Below are 21,545 nucleotides of genomic sequence, written 5' to 3' on the forward strand. Positions count from 1 at the left end.
TTTTTTTTTTTTTTTTTTTTTTAAACTTTTAGACTACTGTCCTGGGAGCTGCTCCTGGCATTGAAACTCTCTGCTTTCCTGGAAATCTCCTCTATTATCTTATTCAAACTGTCCTTATATTCCTAGAAAAGCTGATGACAATTCTGGGCAAGTTGGTTTAGTGAGGGGGCCATATATGTACAAACCGCTATCTATTTTCCTGCCCTTTTTGCACACACTGTCCCAGAACCAGCGGGTGATACTGTCTCTTTGAAAACAGAGCTACTCTGTAGCAGGTTAGGTATAAGGAAGGCATGTCAGTGAGGCCACACAAGGCACCCACCCACACCTACACAGCAGGAAAATGCCATGCTCTCTGAAACTCATGGGGACAAGTATGAAGTTAATTTTGTAATACAACAGACAAGAAGTCTTTGGAACCCGAGAAGTCAGTATATAAACACCAATTATTATTCCACCTTTTTTTTCTGTCCTTTCACATACTATCCTCTCTACAGAATTGGACACTGTCTTGCTCCCGGCTTGTAGAAACTTCTCGGCTTAGCTAGCTAATGTCTCTATGGTAGATATATCTGTCAATTTTCTCCCTTCTCAGAGACACTTCTTTGGACCTTTGGCTCTGCTGAGACAGTAGTGGTCCACGTGACTCAAAGGGCCATAGCTCACCGACATGGGCATGCCCTTGACTCAAAGGTAGCTCCTTGTCAACTGGCTAGTAAGCAAGTATATTCTTTCTCTTTAAAATTTGAACTGAAACAGAATGAAACACATGGGACGGAGATGGTCAATAACGCTGAGAGTTTATGTAGCTGTGGGACTGGCAACAACCATTTTTGGCCATGTATACCTTCTGATAATTAAGTGTGGAAAACCATTTTGCAGAAAGAGGTACAAGGATGGAACAAATTCATCAAGAAAAGTAGAAATGAGAAAGCACACAGCCCCAGAGAAAGTGAAGATCGAAAGAATATCATCTTAAGACCCAGCCCTACTTCCCTGCTGTGGGTACATAGAATTCCCCTGTACTCAATACACCTCCTTCCATGTGAGTTCCTGTGAACAGGTTCTAAACCTTGGGACAGCCTCTTCTGAGTCTCCATTTCCTCATTTGTAAAACATGGGAGAACTAGATGATGTCAGTGCTTCCCAAAGTGGAACCTTTAAGACTCATGAGACTGAAATGATTTTAGGGCATGGAAACATCCTCAAATAGCGCTGAATCACAGCATTAAAACAGGATTCCCATTTCAGCTCTCCTCTAATTCTCCTAATTAAGGCAAAGAGAAAGTCTGAGATTGATTGTTAGCATGTTTTAAAAATTACTTTGTTACTTGGTAATTTTCCTTTAATATTTTTTAATTTGTTTGCATTATATTTATTTTACCATCACCTTCTATTAATAGTAAGTGATACTGGTTTTTTGTTATTGTAATAACATTAAATACCCTTTGAAATAAGTTTAATTAAAAAGTAAAGTTATAGCAATGACAGCTACCATTTTGAGTGGTATATATGTGGTATATATGTCATGTACTTCACATATATTATTTCCAATTTCCCCAACAATTCTAAAAACCATTATCTCTATTTTATAGCTGAGGCAACTGAGGACCAAAGAGATTAATATGCCTAAAGTCAGAAGCCTATAAGTTACTGAATGAGTATTCCAGATAAATTTGTCTGGTCCCCAAGTCCACGCTTTTCCTACTGTCCCATCCTGCTTCCTTTCTATTGGAATCTAACATCTGAACCCACACTTGAACGAAACTTCTCAAAGTTGGCCTTATGCAGTAGCCTTTGCTCAGACTGTAGCTCTGTGACCCTTCTGCAGCACTGGACACTTTTTTATAAATTACTCTCCTTGTTTGGCTTTATCCAACTTCTCTTGTAACCTTCCAAATCACATCTTCTGTCTCGATTTTTGGCCTTTCATCACCCTATGTGTTTTATCTTTTGTCTTTCATGCTGGCTCTAGACTACTGAAAAGCAACATTAGTCCGTATGAGACAGCTTGCAGTGAGCTGAGATCTCGCCACTGCACTCCAGCCTGGGCAACAGAGCGAGACTCTGTCTCAAATTAATAAATAAATAAATAAATAATAAAAAATTAGCCGGGCAAGATGGCGCATGTCTGTAATCCCAGCTACTCAGTATGAGGCAGGAGAATCACTTGAACCTGGGAAGTGGAGGTTATGGTAAGCTCAGGCACTCCAGCCTGAGCGAGACTCAGTCTCAAAAATAATTAATTAAATAATTAATTTTAAAAAAAAGACTGAGTAAGTGGGAACTGCTTCTGCCTGACTGCCTTTACCTGGGACATTGGTCTTTTTCGGCCTTCAGACTCAAGCTGAACGTGACTCTTCCTGGGTCTTGAGTCTGTTGGTTTTCAGACTGGAACTTACACCTCTGGCTCTCCTGCACCTCCAGCTTGCTGACTGTGGATCTTGCGGGCAGTCTCCAAAATTGTGTGAGCCAGTTCCTTGTAAATGTCTCTCTCTCTCAATCTCTCTCTCTCTCTCAATCTCTCTGTCTCTCTTAATCTCTCTCTCTCTCTCTCTCTCTCCCCCACCCCTCTTTTCTGTTGGTACTGTTTCTCTGGAAAACACTGACTAACACACCAATCCTCCAGATTCTTCTCTTTGGCATGGCCAGCTCCTTCCTCTTTTCTATTTTGACTGACATTCACCTAGCTCAGGATATTCTTCCCTGTGGCTGGACCATCACCATAGATTCCTGATAGCTCCCTGTCTCCTGCATCTCTTGTTTTTCAGCTTTCATTCTCATCACTATATGGTTAACCTTCCAAAAGCCCAATTCTAATCACAAAATTTTAAAGTCTTCATTGTAAGAAAACAATCCAAAATCCTTGGATAATGTTCAAAGTCCCCTATGATTCAGCCACAGCTAAGTTTTCCAGCCCTTTACCCCACTTCCCCTACTGTTACGGTAACTGTGCTATATATGTCATTTCCCTACATTAATGCATTTGTTCACATTCTTCTCTAGCTAACCCCTAACCTCCTGTCCTATAGCCACTGCCTATCCAAATCTTATCCTTCATTGAGGTGTATCTCAAATTTGATCTTCACTTAAAGCCTTTCACCGTATTCCTAAGGTGGAAGAGTCTCTTTCCTTCCTTTAAGTTCATAGCTTTTCTCTTCTGTTTTTCAAATTCTGGTTTGTATTATACTTATTTGTACACCTCTTCTTTTCCCTTATCCTGGAGGATGAAGGCTATATCTATTTCATCTTGATATCCCCCAAGGCCTAATATAGTGCTTCTATTGTTCACCTAAATGAATAATAAATGAATATTCTCTCAAGTGAAATGAAATTTGAAAGTTAAACATGGCATGGAAACCTGACACAATACCTCATAATGATTTTAAAATACAAATAATACTTGGATTATCCATTTGTGGCAACTACCAAAAAAGTACTATTTTAAAAGCTGTCTGCAGTATGTGCAAGTTGCTGTAGGCAAGTATTTCTTAGTGCTACATGTTAGTTAGAATCACCTGGAGAGTTTTCAAATACTACCCATGCCCAGTCCCACTCCAGACCAATCACATCAGAAGCTCTGAGGGTGGGTTCTGGGCACTAATTCTCTTTTAAACCTTCCCAGGTAATTCTAACATGCAGTCAGTTGAAAACTATGGCTGTAGGGCATGGCAGCTGCATCGATCTCAGTTTGTGTATTGGGCTGGGCAGGAATGAACTTCTGATAAAGATATTTTAGTTGATCTTCAGTTGCACAAAGGCAAGGCAAAGCTTATTAAGCAACTGCAAAATGATGCCACTAACTAACATTTGTTGAGCACTTATTAATCTTTATGATACCCTATGAAGTAAGCACTGTTATTGGCTGCATTTTATAAGTGAAGTATCTAAGGCTCAGACAAGTACTGTAATTTACCCAGATGAGTAAGTAGAATAGCCAAGATGTGAAGACATGAACCCAGATACACAGGCTTCAGAACAAGGGTATAGAAGATATGAAACTCCAGTGACTTGGGAGTGTGTGGGTCAGTTGCCGGGGGGAGGTACATGTATGCACACATGTGTGTGGAGCTTTTTCTATAAAGGCCAACCAAAGGGATTGGAGGGGCATGGGATTGGGGGTTGGAGAAGAAAAGGAAGCAAAAGACAACTTTAATATAAGAAAAGAGAGGCTTTGGAGACATGGTGGCTGACTGAGTCCAAGCAGAGAAAATGTCAATCTGGGACTCTCGGGAGACAGTAGAGTCCACGGGTTTTAGGACTCAGTAAATTATGCCAAGTCATAAAGTGTTCTTTTTCTGTCTTGTAAGTCCCTTATGATAATCCCCAGACTTCTGCTAAGTTGGGGAAGTGCCCACAGTGGGGTCGGAGCAGCAGAGGGGTGCTGGGCTCTCCATATGGTTTCTCCCTGAGGCTAAAGTGCTGGGCACTGCTAGTCCAGAATCTCAGAGTGTCCGGTAGCCAAGCAAATGTGGAGTGAGGAGCCAAACAATGAGAGCTAGGACAGGGTGGACTGAACAGAAAAGGTCCTGAGATCAAATCCTTTTTTCTCAAATATGACAGAAGTAGCAGCCTCTGAATGGAAGGGAAACTGGACCCCGCTCTCCAGAGACAGTGCCCATACAGAGGGTCTCCTGTGCTGCACTGTGCCATTGTCACTGAGATACAAATATAAATGGAAACTATAAATATGGGCTTGGGAGATGAGGTGGCTTGTTTCCAAGTCATACTCCACTCCACTTCTCGAAGGCCTCACCAGAGAGGAGAGATTCTTCTCATGTTTGAGTGGGTTTATCTGCATGGTATGGTGGAAGGGTGTTTGGAGTCAAAACCTCTACAATTGAACTGAAGATACATTTACCTTCTTTGGATCTCAGTTTCTCTATCTGCAAAATGGAAAAAAAAATATTGACCTCACATGTTTACTGTGAAAATTAACTGAGAAGACCACAGAAGGCGGCTGGCACAGGATGTGAGCCTTGCAGGGGATCTGCTGAGGTCACTTTACTTGCTTCCTTAGCCCTGGCCACCTAACCCTGTGCCTACACTAGGTCCCAATACTGCCAGGGATGACCCTTGGGAAGTCGGATCCTACCTTTGGTTAGGGAGTGAATCCCGAGCTTCACTTGGGAGAAGTTGCCACTTCCGATTTCCCCTCGAATTCGGTAGAAGCCTATCCGTTTCCCCAGAGTGATCTCCCTCACCACCTTCTCGTCTTGGGACATGTCCTGTGTCAGTTTCTCGAAGGGCGTCAGCTGGCGGGGCTGTCCTTCCTCGCCCTCCTTGCTGCTCTCGGTCTGACAGCCACTTTCTACACTGTCGCGCCGATCCCACCGGGCATAGTGGGGGTTCACCAGGCCGCCTCCATTTGTATACACTGCAGTCATCGTCCACGGGGACTCACGTCTCCATCTCAGCAAAGAGCCACCGATCAAGGGCAGGTTGTGCAGGAGCAGAAGAGGCTCAGAGGGTGGGAGATGCCAACTGAGGACAGCAGGTGTCCAGGGTTCAAGAGAGTTTTCCTGAGAGCTGAGCAGCCTCCCTCTCGGGTTTAGTGAGAGGAGGGCAGTGAACGTGGTAGGTGAGTCTGTCCAGCCCTCACTCAAGACATTTCCCACCTTCCCTCACATTGAACTTGCAAGCTCTAGCTGTACAATTAGGCACACGTTACATACCCACTGCCCTGATGGGACTCCAGGAACTTTCTGGCCAGACGTGGAGTCTGATGGTTTGTGGTAGGTGGCTGTGCCCCAGGACAAAGGCTTCTGTTTGCTATTCCCCTTGATGGCCAGAGAATCTTGCAATCTGGTGTGTAAATGCCCCTGGGAGGACCTCAAGACCCTGCTGCGGGAGCTCATCTCTGACCTCCATTTCGTGCTTCTCTTGCTGTCAAGCCGCAGGGCCCTGGAGACCTAATAATCTGGACCCCAGGAAAGAAGAAACTTGCAAATAAGCCTTCTGGTCACACAGGCAGCCAGAGAAGGATTTAATCCCTGCAATGTCACTTTAGCTGGCCTTTATTTAGATGAGCCTTCCTCTAAGCCGTGAGCTGTCTCAAAAATTTGGCTGGTTCAACCTAAGAATAAAGAGTAAGAAAATTATCAGCCTATGCCAATGTACTGTACAGGATTTATAATGAATGTGAAACTGCTTTGTAAGCATTGATCTAAAAGTACTCCACAAATTTAAGTTATGACTCATATCAATAGTAGATGCTTGATTACACGTGATCTAGTAAGAAGAAAAGAGTATATACACACACCTCTCAACCTACATTTTAGAAAAGCCCCTAGGGTCTGTACATATTTCCAGCAAAACAATTTTTCTATTTCTTAAAGTTTAAGAAAATATGCATATTGCCTTGTGTTGCTTTAAAACCAAATTTTAAAAGTAATATGATAGCAATGATGACAAAGATTCTAGATTACTATTGGTTTTCAAAATTTCTCATATGTATTCAAATAGTAATATTTTATCTCCTTTACTACTTTCTGTTCTTGTACAACCCGTCCTATACTAGTTGCTTCCATTCTTTCTTCCTACGTCATTCTATGATAAAGGCTGATTTTTCCTCCTACATTTACTTTTTGAATTTTTCTGAGCAGGTGTCAGTGCCTAGGCCCAGCACCTTATTTTGAAGATGTGGAAAAGAAGGGTTTACAGCATTGCTGGTGATAAGAAATGCTGCCCAGCTACGATGTCTGCCGGATTTTTTTTCTGCACTCTCCAGCAGGAAATACTCTCTTCCTCTCTGAATTCCCACAGCACTTCATGCATTTTCCAAATGTCCCATCTCAATGAAGGTGGGAACTGGTTTTGACTCACATGTATGTCTTGCTCTCCTCCTCTCTCCTTCAAAATGGAGTATAAGTTCTTACATATAAAAGTGTTTACTAAGAAAATGCATGTTAAACTTGATTTTTGGAGTTGAGCATTCCAAACCAAAAATTTGACTGAAAATGTGAGAGACTGCCTTGGATGTATGGATTTCCAACTCTGCTCAATAATGTCACATTATTACAATTAAGCATAAATAAGGCTTCCTAACTTTATACTTAAGGTTAAGTATGGGGTTGCCAAATAAACATAAATAACGGAAGTAAAGGGGAGGTTGATGCCCAGTACTGCTCCTATTTCTGGATAGGGAGAAAGGAATCTGGAAGAAGGATGAAGAACATAGGCTTAAAAGGGACCAGGTGTCAGTAACTAAGCACATCTCTAGGTGAGAGACTGATTAGGATGTTTTTTAAAAACATTTTTAAGATAAAGGTCCCCTTAGCAGGGTGTGGTGGTATACCCCTTAGCAGGGTGTGTGCCTGTAGTCTCAGCTACACCTACAGACTGAGGTGGGAGGATGGCTTGAGCCCAGGAAGTAGAGGTTGCAGTGAGCTGACGTCAAGCCACTGTACTCCAGCCTGGACAACAAAGCCGGACCCTGTCTCAAAAAAACAAAACAAAAAAGGTAAAGGTTCTTAATTAGAGTGAAGAAAATCTAAGTCACTGATTCTTCTTTCTTTTCTTTACCGACGTCTACCTCCCAAAGTGTGGAGATTATAGGTGTGAACCACTGTACTCAGCCAAAATCACTGATTCTTAATCATCCTGAAGTCACAGACTCCTTTGAGATGCTAACAAAACCTATGACTCTATCCCCAGGGGAAAAAAATAATCCTCACCCATACAATTTGCATCCGATTTTAAGATGACATTCTGAAACCCATCAGGTTAAGAATCTCTGTGAAGGCCAAGTGGCACTAGATCTTCCTAGATTCCTGGCAGAAGAACACCATGCAGCTTATGACAGACTAGAATGAAGTAGTAATTCTGCAAGAAACTTTAGCTTAACGTAAGGCAAAAGAAAATATGGATTTTCCATAGAATGCAGTACTTGATCACTTTGTGTTCTAACAGACTCTGTGAAGAACTTACTGGCTTTGTGTCCTCATTACCGTGCTTTGCTTGTCACCAATGTACTTGGACCACAACTACAAAAGCACCAGGAGGGCGCCGGGTACAGTGGCTCACACCTGTAATCCCAACACTTTGGGAGGCCGATGTGGGTGGATCATCTGAGGTCAGGAGTTTGAGACCAGCCTGGCCAACACGGAGAAACCCTATCTGTACTAAAAATACAAAAATTACCCGGGCATGGTGGCACACACCTGTAATCCCAGCTACTCGGGAGGCTGAGGCAGGAGAATTGCTGGAACCCGGGAGGCAGAAGTTGCAGTGAGCTGACATCGTGCCATTGCACTCCAGTCTGGGCAACAAGAGTGAAACTCTGTCTCAAAAAAAAAAAAAGGCACCAGGTGAGCAGGAACCTGTGCTTTACTCTTCCCTCTGTCTCTGGGAGTTCTGCACAGTAGCTGATAAAAGTTTGTTGAAGAAGGAATGAACTAATTTACCAACTAACCCACCATTACACTTAGGTATGAGTTCGTAGAGGCAAATATTTTTATTTTTTAACTACTAACACTATCCCAGAATTTAATCATCTCAGACAGCTTATTTCAGTCCCCATTTCTAAGATTTGGGCTACCCTTTACTAGTTATTAGAATTCCTAGCCCCATCTTCTTGTAGAGGTAAAAGCTTAGTCCAAAGTCCATCATCCCCCTGAGAATTGTGAGACAACTGCTTAGAAATGCAAGTCTCCCCCATCCCTGCCACTTTGGAAGAATTAGCTCCCCACAGGCGCCCGGGCCTCCTGCCTCCCCCTGCACCTGCTCCCCTCCATCTCCTGCCCAGCTGCTGGTTCAGGGCTTTTTCTCTGCTTTCCTGTTCCCCAACTTTCCTGATTTGGGCTCTATATCCTGAGCTCTATTCAGGCCCTGGGATTTACAGTAGAGTTTGAGACTTCAGGTGCCTCCCAGGAATTCCTCTCCCTCCCTTCCCAATTCAACAGAGAGGGAGGGCTCAGATACAATTGCCAAATATTATCAGTCTCTGTCTTGAATTATGTACCCTACACCTACAAATGAAACTTCTTGCAAAAGGGTCTTGAACCAATTGTCTTGCCTTAGTGGTCGAGGAGACAGTTAATCTTCCATTTAGATCAGATAAAGTGTTTTTGTTACACTTTTACAGATGTTGCTGTGGTTTGCATTGAGGATGAATTGCAACTTGGGACAGCTAGCAAACCAATTGGGGGAAAAGCCAAACGCCTATCTCACTCCTACTTCAAAATAAGTTCCAAATAAATCATCTAAGTAAATGTAAAACAAACAAAAAAATGAAATACTAGAAAAAAATCAGAATTTTTTTTATGATCTCAGCGAAGGCCGTAAAAGAAAACATTGAATTTGACTACATAAAGCTGTAATTTTCTGTTTGCCCAAAAGTATCATAAACAAACAGGCAAAAATCAAATGATAACCTTATAGGGAAAACTTTTCAACAAATATAATAAACAAATAAAAAATAAACAATTTTCTAAATAAAGAATTTTACAAATTGATTTTTAAAATACCAATATCCAGCCAGGCGCAGTGGCTCGCACCTGTAATCCCAGCACTTTGGGAGGCTGAGGTGGGGGATCACGAGGTCAAGAGATCGAGACCACCCTGGCCAACAAGGTGAAACCTCATATCTACTAAAAATAAAAAATATTATATTTTGGGCGCAGTGGTGCACACCTGTAGTCCCAGCTACTCAGGAGGCTGAGGCAGGAGAATCACTTGAACCCAGGAGGCGGAGGCGAGACAGTGCCGAATGCCAAGATAGTGCAACTGCACTCCAGCCTAAAGGCAGAGTGAGACTCCGTCTCCAAAAAAAAAGAAAAGAAAAATACCAATATCCTCCCAAAAAAGAAAAATGATAAAGAACATGAGCAGACATTTCACAGAAAATACAAATGATTCCATAATATATATACTCAACCCTATAATTAAAGAAATACCCATAAACTACACTGAAACTAGATTTTTCACATATTAAATTTGAAAGCTGCAAAAAAAATTTTGGTAGTGCACTGGTGAGAGATAGTATGGGGAAACAGGAATTCTCATTCATTGTTACTGGAAGTATAAATTGGTACAATTGCTTGGAAGGAAATTTGGCTATAAATATTAATTACAAGTGTATGTGTTCTTTGCTTCAACAATTCTACTTCTAGAATTTTTCTTTGCACACATGTGCAAAGATGTGTATTTCTGACATAAAGATGGATGTGAAAAAGAATGAGTTACAGTATCCAAGATATATGGAAGAGTGTGTATAAAATGATAATCAGGAGTGTAAGAAAGGGCCAGTCGTGGTGGCTCATGGCTGTAATACCAGCACTTCGGGAGGCTGAGGGGGGTGGATCATTTGAGCTCAGGAGTTTGAGACCAACCTGACCAACATGGTGAAACCCCGTTTCCACTAAAAATACAAAGAAATTAGCTGGGCATGGTGGCACACACCTGTAATCCCAGCTACTGAGGCAGGAGAATCGCTTGAGCCCAGGAGGCGGAGGTTGCAGTGAGCCAAGATCACACCACTGCACTCCAGCCTGGGTGACAGAGACTCCATCTCAAAAAATAAAGTGTAAGAAAGCGGAGGGAATCCCTAAAAACAGGTAGAGTTATTGCATTTGGTGAAGGGACTTGTTGGACAGGGGAATGGAGTGGAAAAAAACATATACTTTTTACTGCTTACTTTTTCATATGATTTACATTTTTTTCATGTGCGTATATTTACCTTTAAAAAGAAAACAGGCTGGGTGTGGTGGCTATAATCCCAGCACTTTGGGAGGCCGAGACGGGAGAATGGCTTGAGTCGAGGAGCTCAAGACCAGTCTGGGCAACACAGTGAGACACCATTTCTACCAAAAAAAAAAAAAAAGAACAAACCAAAGAAAATTAGCTGAGTGGCACACACCTATAGTCCCAGGTACTCAAGAGGTCAAAGTGGGAGAATCACTTGAACCTGGGAAGTCAAGACTGCAGTGAGCCAAGATCACACCACTGCACTTCAGCCTAGGCAACAGAGCAAGACTCTGTCTCAAAGAAGAAAGAAAAAAAGAAAAGAAAAAGGAAGCAATTAAAACATTTAATGTNATAAACATGAATTCCACTCAGTTATGGCCTTGTCGTTTTGAATAATCCAGTGCTAATGTGGCCATTTTCAATTTTGCGCTTCCAGATTATACCTGCGATGCATTTATTCCTGCTTCATTGTGTGCCTTCTATCATGTCGTTTGTTACCACTTATCTATAAAAATGTCATATTTAATTGAATTCATAAAACCTAAAATTATTAAAAGCAAAAAACTAGTCACCGTAGACTGATGACTATGTTTCCATTTGAAATATGTGGTATCGTACACTATCCAGATGACTATTCAGTAAGTCAAAAGATGATGACAATGATTTTCTACTAAGAAACAAATGGTATATATATCCGAAGGAAGATAAAAATTAAAAGCCTAAAAGTACCACTTTTTGCAGTGGCTCACGCCTGTAATCCCAGTATTTTGGGAGGCTGAGGTGGGTGGATCATGAGGTAGGAGATACAGACCATCCTAGCCAACATGGTGAAACCCTGTCTCTACTAAAAATTTTAAAATTAGATGGGCCTGGTGGTGCACACCTGAAATCTCAGCTACTCAGGAGGCCAAGGCAGGAGAATCGCTTGAACAGGGGAGTTGGAGGTGGCAGCGAGCCGAGATCGTGCCACTGCACGCCAGCCTGGTGACAGAGTGAGACTCCGTCTAAAAAAATAATAATAATAAAAATTGTATGTATTTATCACGTACAATATGATGTTTTTAAGTATATGCATCAAGGAATGACTTATGTCTAGCTAATTAACATATTAAAGAGATGTTTAAGTACTTTCATTTTCAAATAAAATGACATGTTGATTCATCAACTGAATTAAAAAGCTAAGTACAACTTAAAACAATAAATACTATTCTTCCATTAAATTTTATTAGTAGTTAGTAATGCAAAGACTATTTTAAAAGCTAGTGCATATAGTGCTCTCTACTGGCCTTATCTTTATTACAACTACAATCACTGTCGAATTTGTAGTTATATAGGAACCATTATAAAAAACTTCTGTCTCCAAAGACTGATAGTATTTTAATTTTAATTTCTTTTTGTTTTCTCCTTTAGGGATGTGTGTGTATATGTATGTGCATGCATAAATATTCATTCTTGAACGTCTATACTGAAGTCAGTTGTGCATTCTGCAAATAAGTTGCTGGCATACATCACCACAAATAATCATGTAATAAAGAGAAAATACAAAAAAGATGGATGTAGAACAATAACCGAACTGAAAACATTATGCCTTACATAAATCAGTAGCAGCTACAATGCTTGCTTTTATTGTCTTTGGAGAAAACAAGTGGAGGCCTCCCAGGAGCAGAATGGGTGGGGCTGTATATTTAGGAAATCATGGTGGACAGTGACCACCATCATGAGCTCCTTCCTTTCTTTCCTCCAACGCTCCTTACTTCCTGCACCATCTTCTAAAGACTCCAAAAATCTTACTGGTGCTTTTTTAAAGCTTAGGAAAACATTTTGGAATGGTTATGAAAGACATTTGCTTCAGGAGAAAGAGAGACATTCTTCATTTATTCTATAATTTCATGTCTAGTTGATACTTAGTGGCACATACTGTGCTAAGCACTAAACATTGAGCAGTTTTCAAAACTACGAATACCTGACTGGAATTATTGGTATTTGTAGGAATTATTCCTCAATAATATAAATGCGATTGAGGAAAGTACATCGTGCAATGAGAAAGCCTATAACTGGTACATAAACCAATCTGGGGATTCAGAAAGGATATCTCCGGAGCAATAACATTTATGGCATAATGTGAAGAATGAGTATTAGATGTTAACCAACCAAAGGTGAAGGTTGTAGAGAGCATTCCAAGATCAGGTATCCTATGGGGTACCTTAGGCATGAAAGCACTTGGCCCTTTCAAAAAGCAGAAAGAAAGGTCAATGTGGCTTAAGGAAACAGAACCAAGGAAACTGTCAAGCTAAGGTAAAAATAACAGGTCTTGAAAGTCACATGAGGGATTTTGGATTTCATCCCAAGAGAAATGGGAAGTCATGGGAGTAGTCTTAAACAGCAGAATAAGTGAAATAAAGAGATTTGTATTTTATTTAATATCTGAATGCAATGTGAAGAGTGATCAGGGTGCAGGGAGTAGGTATAAATTAGCAGTGACCATTAAAGAGGCTATTCAGCAATCCAGGTGAGAAAGTACAGTGGTTTGGACTACAAAGATGGAATCGAAACTCAATGAAGTGGATGGATCCCAGAAATGTTTGAGGGATAACACCCACAGCCTTCGGTAAGATTGTATGCAAGTGGTAAAGGAGACAAGATATTTGAAAAGTGCCTCCTGGACTTCTGACATGAATGAGTGGATAAATGGTGGTAGGAAATATTGAAGGAAAAATTGGGAAGAAAAGTTAGTTTTCAACTTATGAAGTTTGATACCAAAGTTTGACACCTTTGAGATGTGAGGAAACCACACAAAGAAAGACTACTGAATGGGGAGTGTCTCACACTAAACCCTTAGGAAAGCCTACATTTAAAGTTCATATAAAGGAAAAGGATCCAGGAAGGGAGAAACAAGAGGTAGAAGGAAAACTAAGAGAGATTGATAGCATATACAGCAAGGGAATACAAAAGAAATGGGCAATGTGTCACAAGCGCTTCTGAGAGAATAAGAGCCAACCTGAACAAAGACCACTGGATTTAGTGATATAAGAAGCAAAGCCATGTACTGAGACCAAACTAGGTCTGAGTAGAGTACAGAGTATTGAAATAAATATTGCATAGAGGTATTTTTTGTTTTTCTTTTTTTAAGTATATATATATATATATATATATATTGCATAATTTTTTTCCTAGAGATTTTCCTTAGAAATCTAGAAATAGGAGTTCTGAGCACAGGTTGTGGGGTTGCTCTAAATAGTATATATTTTTGACTACTTTCTAGTAGAGTCCAAAACATCAAGCTTCATCATGCTAAAAGCTAAGCAAATAATGGAAGTGATCACACGTACCTAATTGAAAACCAAATTTCAGATGTGAGTTTTTTTTTGTTGTTCTTTTGCCTTTTGCCCTTTAGATTTTGCCCAATTTTTATGGACATTAATGAGAGCTTAGAAACTCAACCAGACCAAATTATGGAGTCACATCACTGTAGATCAAAGCCTCTGGAGGAGGTAGAATGGTCCTTAATTATTAGCTTGCTGTTGCTATATAGCAATCCTTTAAATAAGATGAAAGAAAACAGAGCTTACTTGGTAATTCATTTTCTTGACTTATAACCCACTGTGAAAATAGTATCAATGAAAACCATCTCACCTTTGTTCTCTCTGTCTGAGTTTAACTGATAAAACTTCTGGGCAAGGCTCTTAGGCAACCTTTTCATCGGTTGGCAAGGCCAGGCATTGGTTTCCTTAAAAGAAAAGCTGGGCTTTCTCTGTGTGTGGCAACAAGGTTCAAGACAGCCAGTCCTCAGTTATAATCCTTCTTGGGCAGGTGCACCTTCAGGGAGAATAATTAGCGAATTCATCTCATTTGAAAGTTTATTTTACCATTTTGAAATCATTTGCATCATCTTTGCTTTTACCTCAGCTCTTTATTTCTCAACACACATGTCAAGATTACCATGCGGTGCAGTGGGGGAAATTCCAAAGCAAATGGAAAAGCAGTCCGTGTGGGCTGCTTTCTAGGACAGCAGTTCTGCTCTGTGACACCATCTCTCCCCTACTTGGTCTCAGAGGGAGGCCCTCAGCCCAGATCTACCCCCATCCAGTTCACACCCAGCATCCAGGGACAGTCCATCTAGTCTGATGGGTTTACGTCAGCTCTTCCCATATATACTTCTACCGCACTTGAGGTTCCCTTTGCCATCAACGCCACAGACTCAAACGCCTAGGAGAACAGTGCAGGAGTTCTATGTCAGTGACCAAGTGCAGTGCCTATGCCTGGTGTGGTAAGGCAGCCCTTGCTCAGCTTCAGCCAGGGCAGCCATGCCAAAATGCAGGTTTACTTTTGCCAGATCTTATAATTCTTGAAAAGAAACTGGCAATTAAGAATTTTTTGGTAAACTCTCTCAAATTTTTATTTCCCGGTTGTTTTTTTATTTAGAGGCAGGGTCTCACTATGTTGCCCAGGCTGGTCTTGAACTCTTGGTCTCAAGAAATCCTTCTGCCTCAGCCTCCCTGTAGCTAGGATTAGAGGTGCAATCCACCCACCATGCCTGGTGACTCAATTTTTTGTATGTTTATGTTTTTTTGGTGGTTTTTAAATTTTGTTTTGTTTTTTGTTTGACACAGGATTTCACTCTGTCACCCAAGTTGGAGTGCAGTGCTGCAATCACAGCTCACTGCAGCCTTGACATTCCATTGCTCAGGTGTTTCTCCCACCTCAGCCTCCTGAGTAGCTGGGACTACTGATATACACTACCATGACTGTTATTTTTTGTAAAGACAGGGTTTTGCCATGTTGCCCAGGCTGGTCTGCAACTCCTGGTCTCAAGTAATCCACCCGCCTTGGCCTCCCAAAGTGGCTGGGATTACAGGCATGAGCAACCATGCCCATCAACTGTCAATTTTTAAAGTATAGATTAAATACTTTTAAAACACTGGCCAAGTGAAACTGAAGTGTCAGGCTGGATTTGGCCTCCAGGTTGGTCATTTCCAGGCTCTGTTCTAGGTTTCATGGGAGAATCATCCAAAAAAAAAAAAAAAAAAGATGGGGAGGGAATAGTTCATAGGTCCATAGTCAAATACATCTGGAACTGCTGCACATTATACCCCTCTTAGATATTTGTATTAGTACCTTACAGTCTTGTAGTTTTAAAACCACACGCACAAACAAATGTCTGTTTAATTCAGCGTTCCCCAAGTTTATTTAACCATCTAATTCATCCTTGTTGAATACATTTTTGTCATTGACATTTTCCTTATGACTCTAACCTCAGAGGTGGACAAAGTTGTCAAACATCTGTAAGAATTTCGGTCCCAACAGGAAGATTATGAAAATGATTCAGTATAGAATGAAACAGAAAATAGATAGTTGAGTTTAATCCACCAATGCAGCAGATGAGGTAGGAGCTACCCATCTGTGGGGTCTGGGATGACACAGTAATAGCTTAACAATTATCTCTTAACCTTGGGAAGATTTAGTGTTAAAAACAGAAATGCTTAAGAGACTCAAACCCTCCGGTATTAATATTTTTGTCTTGATGAACTTATATGAAATTTGTATTTCAATGTACTTGTTATGTGAAGAGAATTTGGCATATTAAAGTAACAAAATAGTTTTGTGACTCTAATTCAAAATGAAAATTGGATAATTTAGATTTGTGATTTTAAGTTGAAGTTTTATTGTTTTAAAATAGCACTGAATTAAATGTATTTAAAAGAGCTTAAGGTTCACCCTTGTCTATATGTTTAAATCATTATATTTGTAAGAATTACTAGTATTCTGGAAGCATTTTGTTATCAAATAAAGTTTTAAAAGGAAATGAAACAAATTATAAATGCAGTTTAAAATGGTTAAAAAGGTTTCATTAAACTTTGAATGGGATCAAACATTAATCCTTAAAAATTATTGTCAGACAAAATAATATGTCTGGAATTTGCTTTAAAATAGAAGGCCGGGCATGGTGGCCCATGCCTGTAATCCCAGCAGTTTGGGAGACCAAGGAGGGCAGATCATGTGAGGTCAGGAGTTTGAGACCAGCCTGGCCAACATGGCGAAACCCTGTCTCTACTAAAAATACAAAAATTAGCTGGGTGTGATGGCAGACGCCTGTAATCCCCACTACTCAGAAGGCTGAGGCAGGAGAATCGCTTGAACCCAGGAAACAGAGGTTGCAGTGAGCCAAGATCGCGCCACTGCACTCCAGCCTGGGCGACAGAGCAAGACTATGTCAAAATAATATACAATAAATAAAATAAAATAAAATAAATTCCCATCCCCATGTTGGCCAGGCTGGTCTTCAATTCCTGACCTCAGTTGATCTGCCCACTTCAGCTTCCCAAAGTGCTGGGAATACAGGCATGAACCACCATGCCCGGCCAATAGGAGTTTAAATTAAACAAGATTAGCCATGAGCTGGGAATTTTTTATGCTAGGTGATGAGTACATGAGGATTGTAATGTTCTATAAACAATTTTTGTGTATATCTAAAATTGCTTATAATATAATTTTTAAAATAATTGTTAAAATTAACCACATCAAAAAATGTAATATTTGTAATAAAATGTTACTCATTTTACAACAAGCAACAGTGCTCATTAAATGCGTGCATGACTGACTGAATGAATGAATGACACAACATGACAACTCTGTAAAGTGAGGTATTGTCATTCCCTTTTCACAGATACCAAAACCAAAACCAAAACTAAAACCATCTGAAGTTAAGGCAGTTGCCCTTGATTTCTTGACTGTTAGCTCCATGAAGGTGAAAACTGTGTATTTAAGTAAACATTACAACATGTGAAACCATGAATTTCAAAGATCTGAAGAAGAGAATGAAGTCATATCCCAATAGAAACATTGCAGAAACTTGGGTTTCTGCAATGAAAATTTTAATCTCATTTATAATTCATTCCCAAAACACAAATCTTCCCATCTTCTCTGAGGACCTATGCTTGCCTCCAAACAAAAGGGATAGCATTAAGATACTGAATGGAATCATGCATTGAATCACAAGAAGGTGGACCTGAGCAGCAAAACAAAATGTATTCTTCATCTGCTCAGAAATAACTAATTTAAGAAACAGTGCGGGAACACTCATACCCGTTTGCAGCTCATGGTTTATTTTAGGGCATTAAAATATTTGTAAGTCAAAGCAGAAACTGCTCTTTTGCTGCCTTGTAACTTTATTCAGCTCTAATGTAGTGTGCACACTAAGAAGCAGAGAACACTTGAGTGATGCCCTTAGGGGATGTTAGAAAAACCTCGTTTTCTATTTGAGCAAAACTCAAGAAAGTCTATCAAGGTAACAGGCCGCAAGGCTATGGCCATGGATAAGGAAAAGAGTGTTGTGGAACAAAAGCTCTTAGTTTTATCATCATAAAACGTTCCAGTGGATTTGAAACCTTTATTAGGAGCCTCTCATACCTGATAAGTGATCCCTTCACACAGAATAAGCAATCCATCTGATAATTTTTAAATATTTACCCAGCACTGGAGGTAAGTGAGAGGTGGCAGTTGTTAGGGACAAGAGGAAGGTTAAGTTTTTTTTGTTTTTTTTTTTAAATATCACTCTTGCCTTAGAAGAAGGAAAGAAAATAACAGGCAGGTTCTCTTACATCGACCACCTAAAAGTCGCACTGTAAGAAGCAACAACCTCTCCTCCTTGTCTCCGCCATCTGCTCAGCAGCCGCGAAGCAGCAATCGTGCATGAGTGTGTCTCCATCACATTGGCCAGGCTGGTGTCCAGGCTGGCAATGCCTGCTAGGAGCCCTACTGCCTGGAACATGGCATCCAGCCCAACGGCCAGATGCCAAGTGACAAGACCACTCGGGGAGGAGATGACTCCTTCAACAGCTTCTTCAGTGAGACGGGCTCCAGCAAGCACATGCCCAGGGCAGTGTTTCTAGATCTGGAACCCATGGTAATTGATGATGAAGTTTGCACTGGCACCTACCACCAGCTCTCCCACCCTGAGCAGCTCATCACAGGCAAGGAAGACGCTGCCAGTAACTATGCCTGAAGGCACTACACCATTGGCCAGGAGATCACTGACCTCGTTTTGGACCAAATTTGCATGGTTCTCCAGGGCTTCTTGGTTTTCCACAGCTCTGGTGAAGGAATTGTTTCTGGGTTCACCTCCCTGCTCATGGAACAACTCCCAGTTGGTGATGGCAAGAAGTCCAAGCTGGAGTTCTCCATTAACTCAGCACCCCAGGTTTCCACAGCTGTAGTTGAGTCCTACAACTCCATCCTCACCACCCAGTGAGGACATGACTGCCCTTGAGAAGGATTATAAGGAGGTTGGTGTGGATCCTGTTGAAGGAGAAGGTGCGGAAGAAAGAGAGGAATACTAAAGTAAAATGTCACAAAGGTGCTGCTTTTACAGGGAAGCTTATTCTGTTTTAACATTGAAAAGTTGTGGTCTGATCAGTTAATTTGTATGTAGCAGTGTATGCTCTAATATACAATTACTGACCTATGCTTTAAAACATGACTGCTTTTGCAGACCCAAACTGTCCATTTCTGTGATGGGTTTTGAATAAAATATTCCCTGTCTTTAAAAATAATAATAATAGGCCGGGCGCAGTGGCTCAAGCCTGTAATCCCAAGCAGTTTGGGGAGGCGAGACAGATGGATCACGAGGTCAGGAGATGAGACCATCCTGGCTAACATGGTGAAACCCCGTCTCTACTAAACAAATACAAATCTAGCCGGGCGAGGTGGCAAGGCGCCTGTAGTCCCAGCTTACTCCGGAGGCTGAGGCAGGAGAATGGGCGTAAACCACGGAGGCGGAGCTTGCAGTGAGCTGAGATCCGGCACTGCACTCCAGCCCCGGACGACAGAGGCAAGAACTCCGTCTCAAAAAAAATAATAAATAAAATAATAATAATAATAATAATAAATATTTTTTAAAAGTGAACAAATATGCAGTAACAGTCTGAACTAACAATAAATAATACTTTTTTTAAATCGTCATATATATGGAAATTTAATATGTAATAAAGATGGCATTTCAGACCACTGGGAAAAGGTAAATGATTCAATATTATGACGCTTGCAGGGGCTAAACCAAGAGACGGCTTTAGCTCTTGCACCACTGCAAATTCTTCATTAGCCCTCATTCTTTGACATAGATAAGAAAATTATATATCTATAAATATAGATATATAGATATAGATAGATAAAGAGAGAAATAGAGCTTCACTCTGTCACTCAGGCTGGACTGCAGTAATAAGAGGATGGCTCACTGCAGCCTTGAAATCCTGGACCCAAGCAATCCACCCAACTCAGTCTCCTGAGTAGCTAAAACAACAAACTTGTGCCAACATGCCCAGCTAATTTTTTATTTTTGTAGAGATGGGGTCTCACTATGTCACCCAGGCTGGTGTTGAACTCCTGAGCTCAAGTGATCCCCCTGCCTCAGCCTCTCAAAGTCCTGGGATTATAGGTGTGAGCCACAGCAACCAGCCAAGAAAACAATATATTTTTTGATTAGTGTAAAGTGCCATGCAAATACAGAGGCTCATGCCTCTTCTTGTAATATTACTATTCCAAGACACACCCATATAGAAATGCTGGAGTCACTACTGGGTGTCAGGACAGACCATGTGCATATGTATGTAGTGTGTACTTGTACATGCACAAAAAAAACCTCTGGTAAAATGTAGGTTGAATTAATGGGTGACAAATGGGGAGGGAGTGTGAGGTACAGAATTTTGGAGGAGTGAAAATGAGTGTGATAGGGGTTGTTAGTTGTACCCGGTTCATCTGTTCTTTCTTCTATAGCAGTGGTTCTCAGCCTAAACCTACATGAAAATCACCAGACAGCCTTCAAAAAATGCAGAAGTCTAGGCCCTGCTCCCCAAATATTGTGATTGAATTGGCCTGTGGAGTGGGAGGTGTCTATTTGTTTAAGTTTTCCAGGTGATTCTGTTGTGCAGCCAAATTTGAAAACCACTATTCTATAACAGAGAAGTTTTAGCTGGGCACATTGCTATCCAACTGAGGACTGTATTTCCCAGTTTTGGCTATAGCTTAGTTTGGCCATGTATCTGAGTTCCAGTCATGGGCTGTGAGCAGAAGTGACATATGTGACTTCCATGTTGTGACCTTAAAAAAAGAAGCATGACCTCCCGCCCCTTCCTTCTTCCCATCTTCTTGCTAGCTAGAATGTGGACACAGTGGGGTAAATGGAAACAGCCACCTTGGACCAAGATGGAAGCCATGTGCTGAGAATTGCAGAGCCACAGAGAAAGAGCCTAAACCCATCACTACACAGTCATCAGATCAACCCAGGATTGCTACCTTGTATATTATGACCTGAGAGATATGATTCTATCTTCTTTAAGCCTTTCTTGTTTCAGCCTTTGTTATGGCAACCTAATGTCTGTGCAAGAGGGCTTTCATTTCTTACTCCATTTGTTTCTGGGTTGTTTGAATGTTTTATAACATGTATAATTAGTTTTATAACTTTGAATTTTTTTTTTTTTTTTTTGAGACGGAGTCTGGCTCTGTCACCCAGGCTGGAGTGCGGTGGCTGGATCTCAGCTCACTGCAAGCTCCGCCTCCCAGGTTTAGGCCATTCTCCTGCCTCCGCCTCCCAAGTAGCTGGGACTACAGGCGCCCGCCTCGTCGCCCGGCTAGTTTTTTGTATTCTTTAGTAGAGACGGGGTTTCACCGTATTAGCCAGGGTGGTCTCGATCTCCTGACCTTGTGATCCGCCCGTCTCGGCCTCCCAAAGTGCTAGGATTACAGGCTTGAGCCACCGCGCCCGGCCTAACTTGAAATTTATATGTAATCGGTATATGTTTATCTATAGGTAAAGACAGAGATATTTCAAAGGAAGTACTGACTCTTTAAAAAAAAAAAAAAAAAAA

The 21,545-nt window shown here is 41.0% G+C and overlaps 1 protein-coding gene and 1 pseudogene across 7 annotated transcripts in view; one reads left to right on the forward strand and one right to left on the reverse strand.

The window, feature by feature from the left end:
- Window positions 1-21,545, reverse strand: part of NIM1K (NIM1 serine/threonine protein kinase) — a 90,242-nt gene that overhangs the window by 28,199 nt on the left and 40,498 nt on the right. For 2 of the 7 annotated variants that reach the window (XM_017895992.1, XM_017895993.1), the window contains exons 2-3: window positions 14,320-14,502; window positions 5,096-6,076 (exon numbers count right to left, since the gene is read on the reverse strand). In XM_017895992.1, coding sequence (XP_017751481.1) covers window positions 5,096-5,387 — 292 coding nt within the window. In that variant the 5' untranslated portion in view covers window positions 5,388-6,076; window positions 14,320-14,502. Of the gene's footprint in view, window positions 1-5,095; window positions 6,077-8,162; window positions 8,206-10,401; window positions 10,419-14,319; window positions 14,503-18,721; window positions 18,804-21,545 lie in introns of those variants that run through there. The other 5 variants (XM_017895989.1, XM_017895991.1, XM_017895994.1 and 2 more) reach the window with 5 other exon arrangements.
- Window positions 11,268-18,938, forward strand: LOC108544724 (tubulin alpha-1C chain pseudogene; annotated as a pseudogene).

This window comes from Rhinopithecus bieti, unplaced genomic scaffold (genome assembly GCF_001698545.2).
Source record: "Rhinopithecus bieti isolate Rb0 unplaced genomic scaffold, ASM169854v2 scaffold_28024, whole genome shotgun sequence".
Taxonomy (NCBI): domain Eukaryota; kingdom Metazoa; phylum Chordata; class Mammalia; order Primates; family Cercopithecidae; genus Rhinopithecus; species Rhinopithecus bieti.